The sequence below is a fragment of the Apodemus sylvaticus genome, chromosome 11 (assembly GCF_947179515.1).
Source record: "Apodemus sylvaticus chromosome 11, mApoSyl1.1, whole genome shotgun sequence".
In the NCBI taxonomy this organism is placed as follows: Eukaryota; Metazoa; Chordata; class Mammalia; order Rodentia; family Muridae; genus Apodemus; species Apodemus sylvaticus.
The window spans coordinates 13420478-13446017 of NC_067482.1; the positions used below are offsets into that span (position 1 = coordinate 13420478).

Sequence of the window (25540 nt, forward strand, 5' to 3'; positions counted from 1 at the left end):
GAGTTAATGCACTCTGAGCATAAACCTGAGTTATTTAATTCTATTTGGTCACACAGTCGGGGTAGCAGCCTGGCTTACTGTGCATGGAGGGCATTACTTTATACAAAACCGGAAAGCATAGAAGAGGGGCACTGTGGAAGGTTAGTAGGCCCAGAGGTTCAAGCCTTTGCTTCCCAGTAGATTTGAGAAAGACAGCCACTGACCATGAGCAAGTCGCAGGAGAAAGAGCAGTGTTGCATACAGACTCCCTGAGTCTGCCCTCACAATCCTCTTTTTATTAGTAAAAGCTTCTCGATCTCTAAAAAAAATGATCTCATGAAACTTCAATTTTGCGCTGGTTTGGGGAAATGTCTACATTACTCCAGTGACTTTTATTAGGAGTGATCATTCTGCTGGAGATATTTCCTTGCAGGAATTCTGTCTAAAATCTCAGCTCCTTCAAGGAAGACTTAACTCTATCACTGGGCCTATCTGGAAGGCATTTGAAAGCTCTATGAATAATTCCTTCACTAATACAACATTTTTAGAGATCTGCTTTCCAGTTGATGGCTAAGTATATATCTGGAAAGGTCTAACTGAACCACCTAAGCCCTGAGAGCCCGCTCTCACGGAGTCTTTAGCTGGCTGCAAACTCCTGCTTTCTGCTTTTGTTGTAGGTTTTTCTTTGTTCCCTCTTTCTTTGCTTTAGTTTTTATTTAATTTATCTGGCATTTTTTAAGTTGAAAACAGATTCCTGTCTCATATAATACATCCAGGCCACAGTTTCCCCTCCATCCATTCCTCAAGGGGCCCCCACCCTGTGACGCACCTCCTCTCCACTGGATCCATCCCCCCACCATCTCCCATCAGAAAAGATAAAGCCTCCAAGAGACAAAAAAAAAAAAAAAACAGAAAAAAATAAAAGACAAAACAAAATACAATAAGACAAAGCAAAAGTCCTGACGTAGGAGCTGGATGGACAACCCAATGGGAGGAAAAGAGTCCCAGGAGCAGGTAAAAGAATCAGAGACACATCTGCCCCGCAGTTAGGAGTCTCACAAAAACACCAAGGTAGTAGTCACAACAAATATGCAAAGGACATGGTACAGACCCATGGATGTCCGCTGCTTGTCACTTCCATCTCTGTAAGCACAGATGTACCCTACTTAGTTGAATCAGTGAGCTGTGTTCCCCCGGTATCCTCCTTCCCCTTTGACCCCTACAATTTTAACCCCCCTCTTTAGGTGGAATTCCCCAAGCTCCAAGAGTAGGAACCCAGTGGACTCATGCAATTTATACTCTCTTTCTGAACATAATGGACGAATACTTTCTAATTATTCAACAAAGTGGTTCTGCATCCCAGCACTAGCACCATGAAAGAGTTTCTGGCTGGCCATTGTCAAAAGTAAATCTTGAGGTAGACATCCATCTCTTTCAAAATATAATATAGATGTCAACAATCCCACAGGATGAGCCACAGGAACACCAAGACAGGTTGGAAATGTGAGCACATTTACTTCAAGCCTGGTTCCCTTCTTCCTGCCCCACCTCTGTTTAGCATTTACCCTCCCCCATTCCTTTGTCACCCCTCCCCAACTAGACTGGAATCCCTTCGAGGGTGAAGGTCATAAGTCTTTGCCATCTCTGCCTCCTGCACATCAGTCCAGGCACCTTGCTCTTAGCATGTCCTATGTTCCATTAGTTACACCCTACACACTAAGTGGGCGGGCAGCAGGCCTGTGAAGGATGGACGGACAGATGGACACGGAGGAATGCCCTCTCATTCATTTCTCATTTTCTCTGATCATTTCTTTAGCTCTTCTTGGTTTTTTGCATAAACATGAAAACTTCCCCCATGTTCCGCCCTCTGCTCTCCCTCCTCTTGCTCTGGTAGACCTATGCACAGCTTCCCTGACCTCTGGCCTGCTGAGTCCAGAATTTATGAGGACAGCACTGGCCTTTGTGAATTCCAATAAATCCACTGCCTCCGGGAGATCTTCACATGGCCTTTCATGGGGAACTCATATCCCTCCTCTGCAAATACTCCTGGACCTCTGCTTTCTTTAAAATGACTTTTCTTAGCCTGAACATACTCTTTTTTTTTCTTTAAAAGAAATTTAACTGGCATTCAAAATAATGGGTTTCAGTAAAACATATATATGTCAATATATTTTGCTCATACACCTCTCCCAATAGCCTCTCCCACTACCCTCCCCTCTTAAAAGACTCCTTCCTCCACAGTCCCCATTGTACTCACCCCCTACACACACACACACACACACACACACACAGAGAGAGAGAGAAAGAGAGAGAAAGAGAGAGAGAGAGAGAGAGAGAGAGAGAGAGAGAGATGCACCTCTGTTCCCTTATAAGAAGAAACATGCAGTATTTTCTTACCCCCCCACACTCACCTCTATTCACTTATAAGAGGAAACATGCAATGTTTTTCTATCTGCTTCAGTTATTTTTAATGTCAATCATGGCAGGTTCTGGGAACTGTATGCCTTAGTCGTTGCCACTGTCACGTCATGTGACTCCCCTGTTGGATGTCTACTGTGCATGACCCCTCTCACAACTGCCCACCACCATGTTCCAATGTTCACATAGGAACATGGAATACCCAATACTTCTATTCCTGCTGCCTTCACTTGCTACATCTCTGTAAAGTCTGCCCGAACTTCCATTCCCAGAACCCCTTTGTGAGGACCTTGCAGACCATGCGTAATAAGGACTAGTGACTCAGTCTGATAGCCAGCCCATCTTCATTCCCCTATTTATATTCCAGGAAAATATTTATAGAGTGAAAAGTGAGCAAATGAACTCCCTTACCTGGGTCTTCTAACGGCTGGCTAACCACCATAGTATTAACTGCAATCTCTGTGGTAAGTGCAGAGCATTGTGTAGTGAGAGCCTTGCTACCTCTCTCCTCATAGCATCACCCTCCGGGCTCCCCTCATTGGTCTTTCATGGTAGACATACAAGACTTACTCGAGACATGCCAGGTTTGGGGTTCACTGTTTGCTTTCCCTTGAATGCCCTTTCCCTTCTTCTCCCAAAGAATACCCATTAATTCTTCAAAGTTTTTCTTTTACCTGTTCTTACTGCAGTCTCTCCTAAAGAGCCAGTCTCTGTTGTGCCTTTTCTTCACCCTGTACCTTCTTGTACCCCAGCACCTACCATGTGTTTTTAATTACTTGTTCAGACATTGGCCTCTCCTGATTGAGCAGGCTTGCCTTAAGGCCTGGTCTATATCCTTCTCCTCCTTCCATCCCCAAGCCTGGCACACCCAGGCTGTGAAAGAGAGAAGGGGAAAATGAACAGGACTGAATATTACCAGAAGGCATGCATTTGTGTAGCTCTGTCAGCACCTTGGGGACCCATATTAAAGATAATTGTTTAATATAGATTCCATATGTTTTATTCAATTACTGAAAAGGGATTCCAACTTCATAAACAGGCACAGGTTCGTGAGTGGTGCAAGCAGATTCCTGCCCATTTATTTCTTTAATTAAAACTCTGCCTAGAGGCCCTCAGTGACTCTTAGCAGCGACAAAATAGATCAAAATACACATGAAATACTGTATTTCTTCCCTTCCCCATTCACCTAAAACAAGTTAATTAATAAGCCAAAATAACTAGTGAATTTATCTTTAAAAAATAAGACTAGACTAAAATCCGTGTAGTAAGTAGGATTTGGCCAGAGACACTGAGTTAAGTTAGAGACTGGAGAAGAAAGTTTTCAAAGCTGCAGAGGCTGAAAACCCCATCATCAGCATGAATCTAGAGCCTAGTCACCCAGTGCAGGGGTGCAGGGACAGGAGAAGGGCACTTAGAACTTAAGGCCCCTAAAGAAAGTGTCTCATCCTAGGCAAGTTAGACAACCTGGTAACAAAGTTCATTTGTTAAAAATAAAATCAGTAATTTCTTCAAAAGAGTGCCAACCTTAATCCTTCAACTGAACCTTGTGGGAAGATGTGTTGTTAATCTCCTATGGAATGGGGGCAATTACATGGCTAATCTCCACCTGGGCCATGCTCACAGCCGTCACCATGGGCACAGCTGTATAAGGTGGCTGAGCTGCATCAATAGTTGGAAGTCCTGGCCTTCACTATACAGCTGTACTGTGACACAAAGAACAAGGGATGCACAGATGGAAGAAAGGACTTATTTCTGAGAAACTACATCTTCTCTTGGAGCCCATAGAGCAGGACTGCTTAACTGTTAGTTGGTTCTTCCCAAGACCCCTCCTCAGAACCCTCCTGCCGTGAAGCTGCCTCAGACCATTTCTCAATAATTGCTTGGCCATGAAATTCATAGCATGGATCACCACCCAAAAGTGTATGATAGAATTAGATACTATTATAATTCACCCACTCACTCACTCATTCATTAATTCATTAACTCATTCATTCAGTGTTTTCTCCCACAAGAATATATTTTGCCCAAGCACGGGAAGTTTGATTTGACTTATTTGCAAGGACATCTCTGGTGTCTAGAATTGTGTAACACCCAAAAGAGGCATTCAGTCAACAGTCGTGTAAGGAATGAATAAGGAAAGAGTGCTTCGGAAATGCAGTGTTTTCTTTGCACACTGTTGATTAATTACACACACACACACACACACACAATCTTCTAGTCAAAAGCAAGACTAGGATTTTAGTCAAAGATGTTGAGCCTAGTTGCTTCATCTTGCAGAAGGTAACTTCTTCTTCTTGATTCATCATATAATTCAAAGGTTTCTATTAACTCCTGACACATCAGAAGCCTTTGTGTAAATCCCTTCTTTGTGTGATGCCTCTGCCTCTCTCTTTCATTAAATGCAGTAATATTCTAATCACTCCATGCTGCAATCTCCAAGAAAGGGAGAAGAGAGAGTTCCAGAAACCAGTTGTTTCTGAGTTATAGACAAGTACTTGGAATGGAGAGTGTTTGACCTGGGAAGCTGTGGGAAGAGGAGATGCATCCAATCTCACAGGGTGTGCACACCTGGTTTATAAACACCACTTCAGCAGTGATGAAAGTGGAACAGATTGTGGGCAGAAAGGGGTTTGCGAAGATGCAGAAAGAATGACAGGAAACACATCGATCAGCTCACTTGGTACTCAGGTAACGCTGGAGACAACAGGGAGTCGCGCTCAGCTTCCCAGCAGAATGCTGGGCAACTCAATTAACCTCTTTCTGCCACATTCTCATCACGTGCAAATTGAATACAGCAGCTTACCTGGTGGAGATTGCACAGGGATTTGCTCATAATGTGAGCAGACCACGTGTGTGGGATACCTAATAATATTATGTTAAAGAGCCTACAATCATGGGGTACCAGGGACTCAAGAGGTCGTGGCAGTCTTTCTATATCTGACCACAATTAAGCCTTCCCAGAGGGGTCAGAGTTTAATCTTTTCTAAAAGATGCCTATATAACAGGGGTTCTGGGACCCTTCTCTTTTCCAAGGATGCCTTTTCATACTGAAGAAACATCAGCTGGCTACATTGGTGTGCTGTGCTGCTCTGATTCTGTGTAGAAAGTGGCCTAGTAGTTGTACATATCTAATGAGAGATGTATCTCTTAGAGAGCTAATGAGTGGCCTGGTGGTCACAAGTACAGCCGCTGGAGTCCCCAGACTTAGGTTCCTCCCACACACATCCCATGCTGCCTGTGTAATCTGGGGTAAGCTGCAGCCTGAGTTTCCCTGAGCCTTGGTTTCTTCTCCTAGCACACAGCTGTCCATCTGTCCCCAAAGGCTGGTGTTATGCTGAAGTGATCAAAATAAGTAATTTCCCATGACATGATTATTATTTTCCCAGCCAAATAGCATCACTTAATATAAATTTTTGGTTTGCTTGAAATTGTAACTCTCAAAAATGTTGATTGCTTTGCCTCATTCTTTAGAACTCATTCCAAATTCTTCTATTTTCAAAAATAAGGCCTGAAAGTATGAAACAGTGATAGTTGTGTACAGATTAGAAGAGATGATTTTTTTTTCTGTCCCAGTTTCTCTGGGGACCATAGGTCCATGGGGGGCGGGAATCAGAGTCTCTTGGCAGGGAGAACTGGGGTCTCTCCAGTATTTGCCCAACCTCCAGGAAAGCCAAGAAGCTCACACAGCTTCTGCATTTGGGAAAACCAATGTTCACTGAGACTTGTTCCTTTTGTAGTTTCCACTCAGACCTCAGGGCACAGAGTCCCCAGCTACATGCCTGGGACCACAGAGACCAGTTTCTCAGATTCTAACACATCATAAAACACCTCTTAAGGAGGGGGACAGGGAGAGAAGAAAACAGTAAGAGAAAGAAGAAAGAGGAAGAGGAGGAAGAAAGAAGGAATACGTGTTTTCTCTTTCTATTGTTTCCTTCTGTTTTCTCTCTGTCCTTTCCCACCAAGCAAGGGTATGCATTGAACTTAATGTTTCTTAGGGTGCCAGGAGCTTCCTGAAAAAGCAGGGACCTTGGGGAAGCTTTTGTGTAGCAATTTCCTCTGAGTTGATATGTTCCTTCAAAGAGGGAAGTTAGGTAAGACACAGGATGTTATAAAGGGAGGTGAGACATTGCATCCTGCAAGGAATCCCATTAAAACTCAGGTTGTTCTAAAGGGAAGCCCCTTAAGCCTCAGGGAGTAGACACTCAGAAGTTTCAGGAAGTTCCTGAAACTGAAAAAGGCCCCTCCCTCTCCAAGATGCTATAAGCAGTAAGAACTGCTGAGAGACACTCGCAGATCATTTGAGCCGCCGGGAAGAGGAGTGGGAATTCTGAACTGCATGGGCAAAGCAGACTAGTAAGCTGTCTGAAAAAGACAGCGTCACTCCAACCTGTCAAGTTGCCTACAAGGAGTGCCATGAACTTCGGGCTTCCAGTCATCGCCTATGCTGAGGGAGGGGCAGGGCTGCTTTTGTATGCAGCGGCCATTGACTAAAATCTAACCTCTCACCCACACTCCTACAAGTAATCCAAATAAGATGCACTGGCTCGACAGCCTGACCCGTGTTGGTTGGCATCTTTACTTTGCCATCAGGTCTTCATCTCAGGAGAGTGGGTGTTTGTTCAGATGTCCTCAGGAGTAGGTAGTGTCACTCAGCAGGAGTTTATCTGGTAGACCCCAAATCACTGAACATATTCAAGTAGAAGTTTAACGAGAGAAGAGAGTGTCCCTCCACCCAAAACTTAAAGTCAGTAGGTCTCAAAAAATGTAGATGCATCTTTATCCATCATAGTACCCAGAAAGAGCCAAGCCACAGCAGGAAGACTGTGTCACAAGTGCCCCGGGATGGCATCAGGACTCAGAGTATCAGAAATGGTTGTGGAAACAGAGTAATGGATTCGAAACTACAAAGACTGGACAATGCACGAATATATATTATATATATTATACATATTCATATACACACACATTTGGGTAAATATCAAGACCTCTGAAGAACAGTTATGTTTCTGTGCCCACATAAACCCCTAAACTCTGTACCTTCCTGGAAGCAAGGGCTCAAACACCTGAGTGACTGGACCACTATTTACACAAATTAAGCAAGGGGACTTCAAAATCTCCAGGAACCTTATATTCTCAAGCTTCTACCATCCTGGCACATTGCCTGTGTGGAAGACAATGACAATTCTAATGTTCTGAGTGTAGTGCTCAGAGCAGACAAGGCTCTGCGTATCAGGAGTCCTGTGCTGTCAGAAATGTTGACCCTAGCTTGCATCCTACAATTTTCATCAAGTCTACATTCAAATCTGAGGTCGAAGCCATTGTCAGTTAATAGGAACAAGGTCAAACCTGTAATGTGCTTATAGTTCCATCACAGAAAGGAACTCTTAAAGCCATGGAAAGAACAAAAGACTCAGAGTATTACAGCTAAATGACGAAAGCGCTGGTGTTTCAGTGAGAAAGGAGTTATTTTTCTATTTTTCCTAACACAGAACCATCCTTTATAAGACTAACGACAAGACACTGTTAATACATTATCATTTTCAGGAGCCTAATCCAATTTCTATATAAACACAGAAGCTTCTTTCAGGACAGGAAAAGACACCTTCATCTTCAGGCTCTCCATAGTGGCCTGGCTGCCCAGCTGAACCATTTAGGATGCTATCCACCCTCTATGGATAATATGACATAGTGATAACATGGATAACTTCAAGGTCTTGACTACCATTCAGATTTTGCCCTGAAGGAAACAATTCCTGAGTACCAATTAGAAAAATTAATTGATTGATTAAGTAATAATTAATTAATAATAAGCGCAGAGGCTTCCTTAGCTACCTACACAGGTCTCTGAAAGAATTTCTAGCTAGATCTTCTAAGACCAGGACTTCAGGCTCTTGATGATCATCTATAATTCACGGGACAAAGAAGATCAATGAGGTCACTCTTTTGCATGTTGGCTTCCTGATTTACCAAAAATAAATAAATAATAAATAAATAGATAGATAGATAAATAAATAAATAAATAAATAAATAAATAAAATCTAGAAGCCTGTTCACAGGAAGTTCGAGGTATCACTAGGTCTTCCCGGTTGTAGTTCCACCTCATAGGAACTTTCAAAGGTAAGAACAGGGCTGGAGAGATGGCTCAGCAGTTACAAGAACTGACTGCTTTTCCAAAGGTCCTGAGTTCAATTCCCAGCAACCACATGGTGGTTCACAACCATCTTTAATGAGATCTGATGCCCTCTTCTGGTGTGTGTCTGAAGAGAGCTACAGTGTACTTATAATAATAAATCTTTGGGCCTGAGCAAGCAAGGTTAACCAGAGTGAGCAGGGTTGACCAAAGAGAGCAGAGGTCCTAAATTCAATTCCCAGCAACCATATGAAAGCTCACAATCATCTGTATAGCTACAGTATACTCATATATATGAAATAAATAAATCTTTAAAAATAAAATAAAAAAGATAAGAACATATACCCAGCATGTCTGCCAACCAAACTTACCTTCACACAGTCCAGTGCTTTCCAAGTAAAAGTGGGTTCCGCACTGGGACACACACTTGCCATAGGGGACGTTTTCCCCTGAATGATGTTCCACCTGTAGTCCTGCCTCTGGCTTCTTGCACTGGGTACAGTGAGAGGGCTGAGGACCCACACACGTGTGGCAGGAGGCATGGCAGGCTGCAAAGTGAAATAACATGGAGACAGCAACTCAAAAATCGAGTAAGTGTTTCAGCCAATGGAAGTCTCCTGTGAAGCCAGAACCACTTAGAAAGTTCAGTAGGTACAGCGTTTCGGAAGAGGATTTTCCCAGTGTCCCCCACGAGGCACGGAGCTGATGATAATGCTGTGAGAGGGTAAAGTGAATCTGGTAACATGTCTCATCGCTCAGCTCCTAGAAAGCCTGTCAGGCAGCATCACAATAAAACCCAGCAAACTGGACAATATTTGCTTGGCTCTCTGGAGAAGCACATCCGCTGAACGACCATTTAACATCACGCCCTCGGTTTTTATTGAAGATTTTTAGAAGCATTTGTACGAAGGCCGTTACTCTACCTCTTGCAAAACTGGTCGTTGTGTTACTGACCATTAGGTTCATCCATCATATGCTGCGGAAAGGTCCAGGCAACAGAGTCCTTTTAGGATTTACTGGGGAAAAGACCACCTTTCTAAGCAAGGAGGAGAGAGGCTTCCTTTGAGAGAGAACAAGCCTTGCCAGTCTATAATAGGGTTTTGCTTTCCCCGGTGAGTGTTAAAAATCAAAGCCAAATACTGTATGCAAACCTCCTTGTGCCCAAATACTGATATAATTAACTTGCTGATTCTTTAAAGGATTCTCTAAATGCTTACTTTCAAGTACTTAATGAAGGTTATTTGCTCTAATTTTTTCCTTTTGTATTTTCACTTTTCTAAGGTATAAATAAATATAAACTTGTTTCACTTAATTAAAGGCTCCCCCCCCCCCCAATGATCTATGTTCGAAAAGCTCAAATGGTACTGCCCTCCCAAGGAGCCCAGAGCCTTTCGGCAAACAGCAATTTAAGATTTTCTATTTCACTCAGCCAGAGGCATTGCTAGTGATCCCCAGTCTGCTCGCAGTATCATTAACAAAAGTTCTTCAGGGAAAAGCAAATGAAGTCTATAAACATTAGCGAGACCAGGAAAGCACAGAAAGGGCGGACAAAAATCAATGTATGTTAAAGGAAATAGCGTTCCCTACAAGGATGGCAAGAAAACTCATGAATGTTAGAGGGGGCTTGACAAAAGTGTGTGTGTGTGTGTGTGTGCATATGCGTATGTGTATTTTTGTAGAGTATCATTCCTTCATAAAACAATTAAGGTGAAAGTATGAGATACACAGGCTATCTATCTCTCTATGAACTCTAGGGGACTGGATTCTGGGATCTCCACATATATCAATATGTGCAGATGTTGCTGTCTCTCTTATAAATTGGCCTGGCATTTGCATATAGCCCACTCCTGTTCACGTGTGTGCTCCATCTCAGTAATTCAGTAAGATTCAGTAAGGATTTAATACAATAACCACATATATCATGTACATGAAGCAGGTTAAAAAATCTCACTTTGGAAATTTTTCTGGAATTTCTTCTTTATATTTTGGGTCGCCACATGGTTGAATGTTGGGTTGTGGAACGAGACGACAACAGGCAGAGATGGCACAGGCTGTAACGTGTGTGTAGCCATGTAAGATGGAAGAGAGGAAAAGTCGTACCGGAAAGCAAGCTTTACATGGGAAAGCCAACCTATGTCCTTGTGCTTGAGCATGAGGAAAGACAATGGCACCCCCATACCTTCACAGATCCCATGGTCAGGGTAGAAGCCTTCTCCACAGTTTGGCAGACAGTGGCCTTGACGAAGAGCCTGGGGATGGACACAGGCTATACAGTGAGCAGCTGCAGGCCCGGAGCAGCTGGCACAGGACACGTGACAAACTGAGGAGGAGAGAAACACAGAGGCTGCAGGCACCACAGAGACCCTTCCTAGCTGGTCAACCTCCCAGGTGTCAGACCACACCAAAGAGGAGACATGTTGGCAGATAGCTACATTGTCAGGACAGCCCCGTCACCCACACTCAGCTTTAACCCAGATTCTACCTGATTATCAGCTGCCTCCATTCGCATTAAGTGCTTTATACACAAAGGTGCTTCTCTGTCCTATGGCAACATTTGCAAGTAGGTATTGCTATCTACATTTTACAGTTAGGGACACTCCAGTCTGGAGAGGTTAAATGTTTATCCAAGTAGCTGGGGAGATAGCTCAGTTAGGTCCAAGAGTTTGATCTCCAGAACCCATGTTAGAAGCAGGTGTGGCAATGAATGCTTGCAGTGCAGTGCTGGGAAAGTAGAGGTGAGGGGATTCCTGCTTCTGTCGAGCTAGCCTACCCAAAGTGGTAACAGATTCCTGGGCCAGTGACTTTGTCTCAAAAATCAAGGGAGTAGATCCTGAAAAACTGTGGTTGACATCTGACCTAAACACACACACACACACACACACACACACACACACACACACAAGATCACAGAGCTCATTCAGAACAAGGCTGGGAGATAATTTGTGAGAATCCAAGTTTCCCTGCCTGACCAGTAAGGAAACTGGCGACTTCAGGGACTGGGATTCCAACTTGCTTCCTCTTAACCAGGTTACTATACCCAGCAAAACTCTCAATCATCATAGATGGAGAAACCAAGACATTCCATGATAAAACAAAATTTGTACAATATCTGTCTACAAATCCAGCCCTACAAAGGATAATAGATGAAAAATGCCAACACAAGGAGGGAAACTACACCCTAGAAAAAGCAAGAAAGGAATCTTCTTCCAACAAACCCAAAAGAAGATACCCACACAAACATAAAAATAACATCAAAAATAATAGGAAGCAACAATCACTACTCCCTAATATCTTTTAACAACAATGGACTCAACTCCCCAATAAAAAGACATCAACTAACGAAATATTTCTCATGCAAATCTTCAATTTTATCAGAAAATGTTTGTAATTCCCCTTTTAATTAATTTAGTAATTTCTCTTATGTCTACCATTTTATCTGCATTATTTTTCATGATACTCTTCAATTTTAATGTCTTTCTATATACTTCCTCTATTTTATCAGAAATGTTTCCAATGTAAATCTTTGATTTTATCACAAATGTTTCTAATTCCACCTTCAATTAATTTAGAGTTTTTACATAAACTATTTTTTATGCAAAATTTTGCATGAAATAGTCAATTTTAACGTGTTTGTCTATTTATTTCTTGAATTTTCCCAGAAATATTTTCCATGTAAATCTTCAATGTTATCTGAAAATGTTTATAATTCCACCTTCAATCAACTTAGAATTATCTTTATGCCTATCATTTTATCTATATAATTTCCATGATAATCTTTAATTTTAACATGTTTTTCTATATATTTCTACAATTTTATCAGAAATATTTTCCATGTAAATCTTCAAGTTTATCAGAAAATGCTTATAATTCCATTTTTAATCAACTTAGGAATACTTTCATGCCTACCATTATTATATTTATATAAAATTTTCCATGATAATCTTCAATTCTAACATGTTTTTCTACATTTTTCTACAATTTTATCAGAAATATTTTCCATGTAAATCTTCAATTCTATCACAAAATGTTTCCATCCCATATTTCAATTAATTTAGCAATGTTTTACATGTCTACCACTTTATTTCCATGAAAATTGTCAATTGTAACATGTTTATCTGAAATATTTTCTATGTAAATCTTTAATTTTATCATAAAGTGTTTTTACTTCCCTTTTCAATAATAATAATAATAATAAAACAAGTCTAGTTCAGTCCAGGTCCAGAGAGTGGGCTGGATGGCAGCTAAACATACGTCTAGCCTTGACATTCTATGCTTCCAAGAATTACTATAAAAAAGATTCTAACTAGTATATATGACATTAGGGGCCCCCTCTCCCAACCCCCTGCCTTACCCTGCATTAACTTGACCCTAAAAGCATGGCCAAGTCTGAGCCTTCAGTACCACTCAGGAAAGCAGGGAGGCACAGGCAATATGTCCTGGAGGACAGTGACCAGGAACCAGGCACAGGGAGTCGGGGATGGGAGAGAACTTTGAGGCTGAGGAAAAGGGGTAAACTTTGATGCATAAAGATGAAGGCAGATGAAAGGAGTCTGATAAGGAGAAGCAGGTGGGTGAGCTCAAATATTCTTCCCCTAAGACACTGAGGCAGAAGTGAGAACCTGTATAAGTTTCAGAGAGTAAGAGCAACCATGATTTATGGGGTAGACACTTTCTTCCATGCCTAAGGCAAAGACTGGGTCAGGCCTATATAAAGGGAAGTTGATGTTGATAGAATCTCAGCTCACAATGATTTATGGGTTTAAGCTTATCAATCCAAAAGAATCACTATAATATTTCCGCATAGAAACACATCTGCTTGGGGAGTTAGAATCTGAAGCGGCTACCTCCTGTAACCAGGCAGGACTTCCAGTGGAGGGATAAGGACAGAAACCCACTTACAAAATCTTCAACCCAAAATGTGTCCTGCCTACAAGATAGGCAGGTGCAAAGATGGAACAGAGCTAGAGGGACCGGCTCACCAATGACTTCCCCAAATTCCTCCCCATGCCATGGGCAATCACCAATCCTTTACACCATTAATGATACTCTGTTTAGCTTGCAGACAGTCTCCTAGCATAACTTTCCTCTGAGAGGCTCCACCCAGCAGCCAATGGAAACAGATGGAGACACAAAGACAAGAATTAGATGGATCTTGGCCAGTCTTGTGGAAAAGTTGGGAGAAGGATTGAGGGACACAAAGAGGACAGGGACTTCACAGGAAGACCAACAGAGTCAACAAATCCAGACTCTTGGGGATCCCAGGGACTGAATCACCAATCAAAGAGCAAGCATGGCCTGGACCTAGGACCCCACACATATGTAGCAGATGTGCAGCTTTGTCTTGCTGGTCCCTTGAAAACTAGAGTGGGGACTGTCCCTGAATCATCTGCCTGTCTATAGATCCCATTCCCCTGACTTGGAGGATAGGAGGCTTGTCTGGCCTCAGTGGGAGAGAATGTGCCTAGTCCTACAGAGACTTGATATGCCAGGATGGGGTGACATGGGGGTGGGCTGTCCCTTCTCAGAGGAAAAGAGGAATGGAAATGGGGGAGGAGCTGTCTGAAGGGTGAGACAAGGAAGAGAGGGCTGATTATGGGATGTAAAATGAACAAATAAATTAAAGAAAAAATACATTTACTGTCAGTAGACTTAAGCTTTAGTGGCTAAAAATCTAGGTTTTCCTGTTTTATTTAATTTTTGACATGCTCTATTATTGCTGATATGAGTTTACAAATGCCAGGGAAGGAGAGACTTTGTTATCACAGATGTAGGTTAGCTCTGATTTACAAGCACATGAGGGTTGCATCTTAAAGATCTTGATATTTCAAGCAGAGCAAATGACCTCTGGGGACTGATAGACATAAAGCTTCGGTATACTTACCCATCCTATGGAATCCACCCATATCTCCCACTCCCACACATCCTTCTAGATACATAGTTTCTACTATGAAAAAGCTGTCCCTTTAAAGTAACCTGTCCCCTGAGCACACCAATCATCGAGGAGGGAGCTCCAAATGCTGCCAAACACACACTAAATACTTCTGATGGTGGTGGTGGTGGTGGTGGTGTCTCATCTCCTACCTTTGCATCTTCCAGTGGAATCAGCATAGTAGCCACGAGGGCATTCAGAAATGCACTTCCCATCATGCAACACTGTCTTCTCAGCACAGGTAAGACATCTGGGACTGCTGGGGCCACAGCTCTTACAGGACTGGTCACAAGCTAATGGGAAGGAAAATATCATCAGAGGAGAGTGACAGTTAGCAACATAGCAATGACCCCTCCCTTGAGACGTTGTCTCAAGTTGGCAACGATATTTCCCAGTCTCCTTTGCTGGCTGCTCAGAAGAGTTCTGTGTCCTTGATTCGGAACTGTAAGGAACTCTATGCTTTTCTTTCCATGGTGGACGGAAAACGGAAGACTTAGTCAGTGAACAAAGAGTAACAGATACTCGAGGCACACCCACCCGTGTGTCCAATTGAACATGTGATTCAAAACAGAAATGCCTTCAAAGGCAGGGCAGTCAGATTTAGCAAATAAAAATAAACACCAACTTCCAGTTATCTATAGGCTTTTAATGAATAGCAAATAGATTTTGCAGAAGTAAGAACCATATATCCACCAATTTCTCTACTTAAAGCAACACTTCAGGAATTTAGAGTTGCACTCAACTATGCTCGGTAAAAATACACTGAAACCGAGCTCTTTACAGTCCTCCAAGATGTACGCGTGCACTCACTCACTCATGTAGCCTCACACAGTGGGACAGGCTTGTACGGGGTGCTGTCCAGTGAATAAGAGACACCAGTTAAATTAACTCGGGCTCTAGATCAAATGGCTTATTCATCTAATATAAGGAAAACAAATAAAAATATCAAACATACCATTTACAAAGTGTATGAGACCGGAGGGAGGAGAAGTACAGAAAGAACCTAGGAAGATGTTATTCATCAACTAATCTTGTCTTAGAAATTTAGTCAGATCAGCTAGGGCTGAGGGCAACTCAAACTAAACTGAAAGGGTACATCATGGCTCAGGTCCTAGAAGGATGTGGTGTTCAGAAGCAGCAGTTCCAGGACTTAAAAGCAGTGGGCATGTCTCAACGGTGGGAGCCCCCGTGGGCACACTAATGTTTAGGTCCTCATCTTCCAGAAGGCATGGGCTATTTGAGAGTTTCTTGAAATCCAAATACAACTGGGCACCCTAGGCCTCACCCTGTGGCAGGTACTGAGAGGCCCAGCAGTTTTAAGCATGGTAGAAACACAGACACACTTAGAGAAAGGAAAGATCCCTCTGGCTTCGGTATGAAAAACAGCCTGAAGGGGTAAAAAGGAATTATCGGAGTCCACTTGGAAGATCTATGCCCTTGGAGCAAGATAATTAGGGGTTGCATCAAGGTTATTTAAGAGTGGACAGATAGAAGAGATGTGGAAGATAAAGTATCTCAGACGACTCTCGAAATCTGTCTTGAGGACAAGGGATGCCCCTTAGCCATCAAAGAATGGGAGGAGGTAGTGTGTGGTGGGGGCTGAGTGTGGGATGTAGGTGATCCAGACTGAATTGTGGTTCTGGTGCTCAGGGGAACAACTCATGGATCAACACATAAAACTAGTTTTTAAAACTGGACAAGAGTTCATTTATTTAAGAACAGCATGCAGTATAAGACTGAACAAGGTAACAAAGAAATTTAAAACAACAACAACAACAACAACAACAAGACAGACTACAATAGAAAAGAAGTGACCAGACAGAAAGCGTCCAATGGCAGAAAGCACAAAAGGGAAGGAACATGGTGGCTGAGACACGCAGAGAGGAGGAAGCCCAAGGGACTGTCTTTAACATAGAGGACAAATAAGCTCTTACAAGGTTCCACTAGAGTGGAAATTGGGCTCTGGGTGGCCTGTGCCACACACTGCAGTGGGCCCCAGGGACAGCCTATGATGATAAATGCTGCCTTAAAGGCCTGTGGAATGGAAGGGACAGAGAGAGCAATAACGAAAAGTACCGGAGGCGGCATGCACAGACCCAGAAAGAAGTTCTTTAATTAGTAAAAGAATATGTGGATACAAACTGGGGTGCATTCAAAAGTGTGGGTGCACAGACTGGCCTGGAAAGAGCCTCACAGCGTCTAGAGAACAGAGGGAAGAGGTAGAGGAGAGGCTGTTTTGAGCTCACTGCCTACTGGCTACAGACATAGCTCCACTTCAGCCTGAGGAGAAACCAGGAATAAAGAACTATTGAAATCCCAGCAGTGGGCTGCCTTACAACACAAGCACCTAAAAACGTTTTAAGAATTTAAAACAAAAGGTACTAGGGCATCAGGCCATATACTCTATCCTCTGTGGCGGAGAACTGCCGATGTGCCTGGAACCAAATGATCGAGATAAACCAAGAACAGGCCAAAGCAATGACCTCAGTATCAAAAATAAGAAAATCACTCTCAACTTGCACAAAACCAGAACAGAAGCTAAAAAGCAATCCTCATTCCCAGTCCCCATAAAACTCATGAAGTCCCTAATTCTAAACTAATTATCAAAACAGATAATACTTTCTAAAAGCTAGATAAAATTCCCTACAAATAAAAAACTGCAGAAATTTGGTCAAATTAAGAATTGGATGATAATAATAATAATAAATAATATATAGAAAACATTTAACACAGGTCTAAATGAATCTTAAGGAATAGCATTTGCAAGATGTCTTTTTATCATAAAACAGTCTGTGACTTCAGAATAAAAGCAACAAAACTCTGGTTGAATTTTCTGAATAATTCAACATGTGTACTCTACTGTCTAAGTTAACTGGGGGGAGGAATGAGAGGGGAAGGGGAGCTCTGCAATCAGAATGTAAGACAAATTACAAGGTAACAGAAATCAGTGGGCCAGAGTGTGATGTTGACGTGGGACAGCAATGTAGGGTGTAGATTCACTGATATGCAAGTATGTGCAAATGGATATTTAAGAGACAACAGAGATCAAAAGAAATGGTAAGGTTAGTTACTTTAGTCGCCTTTGGGAGAACTGGATAGCAAAATTGAAAGAAACACAAACAAACTGTATGACGTCACAAGTCACAAACATAAATGAGACCCGGGTAGGTCAGCAACTTAAATTTACATCACTAAGTTAATGGAAGGAAATGCAGAACATTTTCAGCAGTTGATTTGTGAATATTAGTGACATATCTTAAAAATTCAACAGCTAAGCTTTTACTCAGAGAATAACAACAAGGATGAATTAAATGTTTCTGTTACAAAGTACTCCACATGTGTGTGAAATCGTCAGAGAACAAACTAAATCAATAGAAAAATGCATAATAAAAGACATCACATTCAAAGCTAGAAGATAAGAGAATGGGAAATGGGTGCAATATTTAAAAAGAGATGGCTAAGAAGCAGCAATGAGGTAATGTTTGGCTAGCATGCTAAAGCTTCAGCACCCAGAAAAAAAAATCAAGCTAAGACAGAACAATGAAAAAGATTAACATTTATAATATATAAGGAATTCCAAAGAAAGCAGCAAAACCCATAGGAAATAGGTTTTTTTTAAAAGCATATTTATACAGGAGGGAACCAATGCTTTCACACAATAATAGTGCTCACGCACAATGGTATTAAGAAGCAAGCAAAAGCAGTGAGATGTCCCTTTAGGCCTAGTAACCAGGAAAACTCAGGTACTGGGTGGCACCCAGGGATGGGCACCACATGGAGAAGAGAGACACTCCATCCTTGGGAATGGAGATGGCGCAGTTATTCGGGAGAGCAGCCTGATGCTGGTTTATCAAATAAAGTCTGGGTAGAATCAATAAACCAGCAGTGCTGCTCCTGGCAGGAGTCCCAGCAAACATTCCAGATAAGCTCATAAAAGGACAGGATTGTGGCTGTTAACTGGTACTCTCTGGTGACAACAGGGGGTGGGGTGGGGAAGGTGGAGAGAGTGTAAGAGATCTGGGAGACTGGACTAGTGGATGACAGAGGTGCTCAAACCAGTACCCTGCAGCCATGGGGACCCGACCAAGACAGCACTGAGTAAGAAAATCAGGAAACAAAAGCCCTTAATTCACACAACATTGCTTAACACAGATATGTATGCAGGCAAAACAAAATGCCCAGTTTAGAAAACTTCCTAAGAACAAAAACAACTTTAAAAACTTCAAGAGGGTGGATAGCTTTGTCAGTGGTTAAGAGCATTTGCTATTCTTATAGAGGAGCTGGGTTGGGTTCCCAGCCATAACACCAGTTCCCAGGGATCCAGTGCCCTTTCTGGCCTCCAGGAGCACCTGGGCACACAGGAGGTGCCCATACATACAGGCAAGCAAAACACTCATATACATAAAGTACAACATTAAACTAAATTTTATAAATCAAGAAGTCATCTGGGGGAGGAAAGAAAAAAGAGGTGACAAGAAAGGAGAGGGAGAAAGGTAGACAGAAAAAGAGAAACAGAGACAGAGAGACAGAGATGGGGAGAGAATCAGAAGCCTGTAAACTTGACCTGAGATATTACCTATAGTGATACCGGCCCTCCATAATAGCCTACATACTTGAAAGAGTGATGAAGTTTCCTGGTGAAGTGTCCCACTCTATATATTTAATATCTGTAAAGTCCAAGACACACAGGCCACAGACAAGCATAGCAATAGTAAGTTCCTTTTGGTAGAACATGGTTCTACCATTTATAACAGGTTATACTGGATGCTACACAACACCTGACTTCATAGTATCTGCAGACACAGACCAGTTAGTTATCAATTATTAAACCAGCAGTGGCCAGTCTCTAACTTGAATATCACCAATTTGAATCAAAAATTAGTTACCATTATCAGCACCTAAAGTCTTAACATTCAGATACCAATCAGTGGCTTGGGTCTCGGCTGTTTAGGAAAACAGGGCCATTCCCAAAGCTAGGTGATACAAGCTTCAAGGCTAACACTGTTGTGAAACTAGAAGCTGTTTTCCTTCCTCAACGGTCCCAAGGTCAGTGCCAACAGCATCTCTCATCTGCAAAGCATGCGGTGTGAGCAGGAATTACTGATCAGTGAGTCAGCCATGGACTGCCTTTGTGCCTAGAAGGCTTCTATCATTTGTCAAAATGTGTGCAGATGTTATAACTCCCTCCCCAAGTGCTCAGAAGTTTGGGTGTTTTGTTTTTTGTTTTTAGAACTTAATTTTAATTTTTCATTTGTGGAGACAGAATCCCAAAATGTGATTAGCTGACAGATGGCTCATTCTGTAGATCAGGATATCTTTCGAAACTACAGGAGTCCTAGTCAGTCTCAGGCAACATTAGCCACCACACCTGAGTCTTCTTTTTAACCCTTCCAGTCTATGAGGAGCACAGGCTTCCTCCATTGAACCCCTGAGCCAAAGCTGATGCCCACTGCTGGTCTGCCAAGGCTTTCGTTTTCTCCTTTGAAATACATGTCACCAGCAGAAGATGGTCAGACACCAGCCAGTCTCAGGAGCAAAACAGTGGCAGTAAACAGCCTCCTTGGGGACTTAAAACGACCATGCCTTTAGGCATTAGCATTAGCATGAATTTGACATCTGTCAACCTTTAGAGAATACAAGGGGCTTAATTGAACAGGAAAGTGATGGTGACAGATTAACAGGCTGTGGCTAGTGGCAGCCTGTCCTCTCTCTGTCCTCTCATGGGTCCATACCAGATGAAAGCTTTCACTGCAGGGGAATTAGGAATCCCTTAAAGCCTGAAGCGAGCAGCTGCCAGGGCCATCTCTCTTCCCTATTTTGTGAAGTCACCAGACCCCTAAAGCATCTCATTTTGTTGCTCCTGTCCAATGGCCTGAAGAACAACAATGCAGGAAGATTTAGGGACTGTGTATTCTTTCTGTTTTGTGGGACCCCATTATAATCAGAATAGTCTTTCAGTAGGTATGACAACCATTCAACAAAGCTCCAAACTTCCACGCTCAGTCAGGACACTGATACTGGGGACCAGGAATGTCCACATAGTTGGCCAGCTCATCCTAAGACAGAAAGAAGAGGCAACAAAGCAGGTTTGAGAGAAAGAGGAACAGAAGTTGACAGAGGTGGGTGAAGTAATAATACCATATTACAACGAACAGAATGGGTTACTCCCTGTCACTTATTGCCTGAAGAGCTATACCCGACTCCCATTCTGGTCATTAGCTTTGAGTCCCAAGGCATGTTTGCTTCTTATTCTCTGCTTCTTTATCTGAAAGTGAGGATGACAGTATCTACCTAGCAAGGCCATTGCTAGGACTCAGCCTTGTGTACTGACACTGTAGTTATTCTGAACCTTCTCATCTGGGTATGAATCAATGTCGGCTATAACAAATTACCATAAACTCCAGTTTGAAATAGCACAAGTCTATTGTTCTTACAGTATCAGAGGTAGGAAGTTCTAAAAATCAAAGTCTAAAATCTAAGAAACAGGACTGCATTTCTTCGGAGAAATTCAAGAAAACTTGACGTTTCCCATATTCTGCATGCTCAAGCCAGGGAGGGGATCCTTCCTGTATATCCCATCACCCTGACCTCTGCACCCATCCTTCTGTGCCTTTTCTGGTTCTGCCTTGCTGCCTCATGCTGCCTCATTACGATAGAGATTCACCTGATTCTCCAGGACGCTGTCCCCATCTCCGGATGACATTTTGGGCGTCATATTCTATTTAGCCTGGGAGTTATGTTTATCTTCATTATACAAGTCGGAGAGTGACAGGCAGATGGGACGAGTTAATCTGCGCTTTTGTCATACTTCCACACCTCTTGGTGGTTGCTCTCTGGGCCTGGCACAAGGGGGATGGGTTGGGCTGGCTATCGTGACAATGTGACTATGAAAAGTAGACTGGACAGTGATCAGTCCACCTTTAAGCCTGTGACACCAAAACAAAAGTGGGTCTGCTTGGGCGAGCATGGACCCCTGCTCCAGCTATACTAGAGAAGTGGTCTAGGATGAATGATATTTGAAATTTAGGGAGGTGTTCCCACTAGATTTGATTCCCTTCTCCACAAAGCTGTGAGTCATAAGCAGGGGACTGGGTCAGGATAGAATGAATACCCCAAGTCTAACAAGCCATCAGGGTAGTTAGAGGAGATCCCACTTGTTTTTAACAAAAAAAAAATATACATAAATGACTAAGGTAACGTGAATGTCAGCAGTCCCACACATACCCACTGAGCAAAGGACACATTCGTTATCAGTGCCAGGATTTGAATACAGCGGGTGTTACCAGACAAAGGGGGCATCTCAGCACGGCATGGCACTTACCAACACAGGTCCCCTGCCTGTTGTAGAAGCCATTGCCACAGGTGTTCTCACAGCTTGCATCTCGCAGCACTTGCAGGGGGTCTCTGCAGGACATGCAGTGCTTCTCTGTAGGACCCCAGCAACTTGCACAGGACTCGTGACAGACTGTGGACAAGCACCAACGTCAGTGACCCAGCCTGCCACAGAAGGGACTATCCATCCTTCACATCTAAAGATTAAGAATCTATGGGGAGATATAAGCTGGTTCCTGGGCTCCTGAAGTGCTAGATTTGACCCTAAAGGAAATAAACATCATGTTCCTGGGGGGTTGGGGGGGAGGGAGAGAGGGAGAGAGAGTCAGAGAAAGAGAGACAGAACAAGGCTATCTCTGAGGGTCAGAAGTACAACTTTAGTAGGTTATTGCTAAGGGCTCTGGAACAGGAAATTGATGGCTTTAAAGTAATGGGAGTCACAGGGAAGGAAATCATAATTTTCTGGGCAAAGATGGGCTGACTAATGAAATGCCATGGCTTTCATTCCTTGCCCTGTCTGCCACAATCACTACAGTGGGTGCAGGCACCGGAATCTCCGCCCACCTCCACTAGCTTCTTGAGAATGAGTTGAGGGGTAATATCATTGCCTACCCTTGGCTGAACCATTCAGAGACCTTGTGCAATATGCTCCCTCTCCTGCCCTCTTCCCTTCTCCCTATCATTCCCTAACACAATGCTCAGTGCCCCTCTCTCTTCTCTCACAAGTCCTGTCTCTTCTCCTCCACATCACTGGTCCACAATGTATCCCTGGGACTCCCAAGGTTTACACTTCCTCCATGCTTTCTGAGTCTATGTGGAGGCTGTTCCCGGATGAGGTATTCTCTTAGATATCATTTTCTTCTTTCTCTTTTAGCATTTTCACTTTTATAATCATTTGTGCATCTTCTTTACCTTAGCCCTTCGGCAAAGAGAGGCTTACCCTTCACGGCAGAACACTGTTCCTTGGCTAGCTGTCTGTTGTGATACCCCTACTGTGATTTGGTTAACTTGTCGTCCTTGTTTTTATAGCATTTCCTTCACAATGGAGAACAATCTATTTTCCAGAAGCATTGATTCTGATCAGCAAAATTGGCGGAGAAAATGAATGCATTTGCTGCCTACAAGTGATTGGGTAATCATACCTTAGCAATTTAATTAAGTGTTTGTTTAGGAGCAGAAGAAAAGATACCTACATCGCAAACTTCAGAATCTAATCCCCTCTCTCAGTTCTAAACTGCACAAGAAAGTCTTAATTTCAGAGATTTTTTTTTTCTCTCTGGTAGATTTAAAGATAATTACTAATTGTATTAACTGCCAAGAAGACTGCAGTAGAGGGACAGGGGTGGAGGGTGGGGGTGGGGTTGGGGGGGACCCATTTAAGTAGAGCTGAAGAAGGGTGGGCATCCTGCTACGGAGGGCAATCAGAAAGAATAACAAGCAATGCCTTCGGAGGTGGAACACAGAGTGTGGGAAACTGGGTCTGCCCTCACTGTTTGGAGCTCCTGGGCCTCAGAAGTACACAGCAGGACAACTCGTGGCCTTGGATATCATTGCACAGAAGTGGGTCCCCCCCCCACCACCAATTGTATTGTGACGTAATGGAAGGGATCATGCCAGAGTGATACAAGATCTGACTTAAATTTGCAAAACTCTTATGGGTGTCATGGAGAAAGGAGGTAAAGTTATATAGGTAAACAAGGCTATCAAAATGCAGTGTGTCCTGTGGTCCAGGTGAAAGATTACAGTAGCTTAGGCTAGGGGACAGGAAGGGAGAGAAGGAGCAAAATTCTCTGTTGTTATCTAGTTCTGCCTTGACATTGTAAGCTTCATGAAGACATTTCTACCTTGTTGACTGTGTCTGAGCATACCGGTGGTGTTTTCCAGACATCTCCTGAGTGACTTCATTCATACTTAACTCCTTCATTTATATTTTATAAAGGTCACATACAAATTCTCATCATACTTACAGTGAAACTCTGATACTGTATCACAACTGGAAATGGAAGCAAGGACCATTTCAGAAACAATTCTACCCTATACACAGGAGATGCCATTCGGTGACCCTCAATTACTGACTGTAGCCATCACCTGAGATCTCGACTTTTTCTCGCCATTCTGAATTGATACAAAGATGTTACCTAGCACATCCATCAAACACAAAGCCCAGCCCATTTTCCAAGATGGCACCAAGTAGCCCTACTAACCTACAAAAGAAGCTGCTGCCACTTTCCAGGTGCCAGGCGCTGCGGAGGCCTCTGGGGCCTTCCTACCTAGCTCTGGATAAGCCACGTTACCTGAGACGTAGCACAAAAAAAAAAATAGATGATATATTTCATCCATTGAATTCACTGGAGAACTACAAAAAATCCACTGGGTAGTGTCAAGGTTAATTAGATTAATTAGAAAGTGAGATTATGAAGATCCCATAAACCAGAGCATGGCAGTCACATGGTCCCAGGGAGAGCCTTGGACCTCATGTTACAGAAGAGTTGTAGCAAGTATCCTGATTGGTCGGATTTCTTTTCAACTGATTGATAAGCGATATAGAAGAGTCCACTCCACTGGGGACAATGTCACCTCTGGAGAGGTAGTCCTGAGGTAGATAAGAAGGCAAGCTGAGCAAGCCAACACTGCAAGCAAGTAAAGAGCACTCCTTCATTTGCTTCAGTTCCTGCCTTCAGGTTCCTGTCTTGAGTTCCTGCCCCGACTTTCCTCAGTGGGCTCAGACTGGATATGTAGCAAATAAACTCCTCCTCTGCAAGCTGCTTTTGGTGATGGTGCTTTATCATTGCCCTAGAAACCCAAGACAGCAGGGCAGTGGGATGATGAATTTTACTGTCAGAGTTCCCTGCAGTACTTTGTCCTAACTACTCCAATATTGTCTTTCGCCTTCAAGGAGCCATCTCTTCCCCAGTGGGGACCGAGAACTTTAGTTATTTTAAGCCTCCCACCCCCGCCAACACATGTTCACACTGGTGTCTAGCCCTCATCAAATGTGTGCTAAACAAAAACACACAGGTTTTTATCCATTACAGGAAAACCATGCCACCTGCATAGAAATGGCGAAGGTAAGAGTTTTTGAATACCCTAACATTAAGGGTATAAAATTTCCTTTTAAAATGCTGAAAACTCAGATGCATTTTTGGTGATGACTACGGAAGATACACGGATACTATCAAGTGCAGTAGTGGACTCTGCTGGCCCTCCTCACTTCTCTGTAGCACGGGGCCTGCATCTCTGTGGCCAGGCACAGCACCACACCGAGCTGATGGTCTGACACACACCTGCTGTGCTTTACAACTGATTCCTACTTTCCAGCACTGAGAGCGTGCTATGCACCTCCCAGCTTTCTCTTCTTGCAGGCTTAGTTTACATGTGGTTCCCACTCCACTTGGGTTATTATGAAGAGGAAAAGGTCACTGGTTCGCTGACTTCCCAGCCTAATGCTGCTTAGTGATGCATTTCGGACCGTTGAGGGTTTGAATTGTGTATTGTGAATATTACAGTAATATTTTTGAATATTTTTGAATGGGTGACTGAGGCAAAGCCGCCTTCCTATCTCATACACAGAGGATCATTTATCTGGGAGGCCCCTGACTTTTTGGGGGCATAACAAGGCATGCGTTGATTCATCAAACAATTCATTTCAAAAATGAAGAGAATAGATAGATAGATGTCCTTCCTTTTGCCAGCTTTATTATGGAAACTTAGTCCTGAAGATAAAAACTTCTTTTGTTCTTGCTAATACGGAA

General features: G+C 42.9%; 1 protein-coding gene across 1 annotated transcript in view; it reads right to left on the minus strand.

Moving 5' to 3' along the window:
- Fras1 (Fraser extracellular matrix complex subunit 1) overlaps nucleotides 1-25540 on the minus strand; it is a 402136-nt gene that overhangs the window by 179241 nt on the left and 197355 nt on the right. The window contains exons 15-18 of the mRNA XM_052198714.1: nucleotides 21778-21921; nucleotides 14609-14749; nucleotides 10707-10847; nucleotides 8899-9075 (exon numbers count right to left, since the gene is read on the minus strand). Of these exons, the coding sequence (XP_052054674.1) occupies nucleotides 8899-9075; nucleotides 10707-10847; nucleotides 14609-14749; nucleotides 21778-21921 (603 nt within the window). The remainder of the gene's footprint in view (nucleotides 1-8898; nucleotides 9076-10706; nucleotides 10848-14608; nucleotides 14750-21777; nucleotides 21922-25540) is intronic.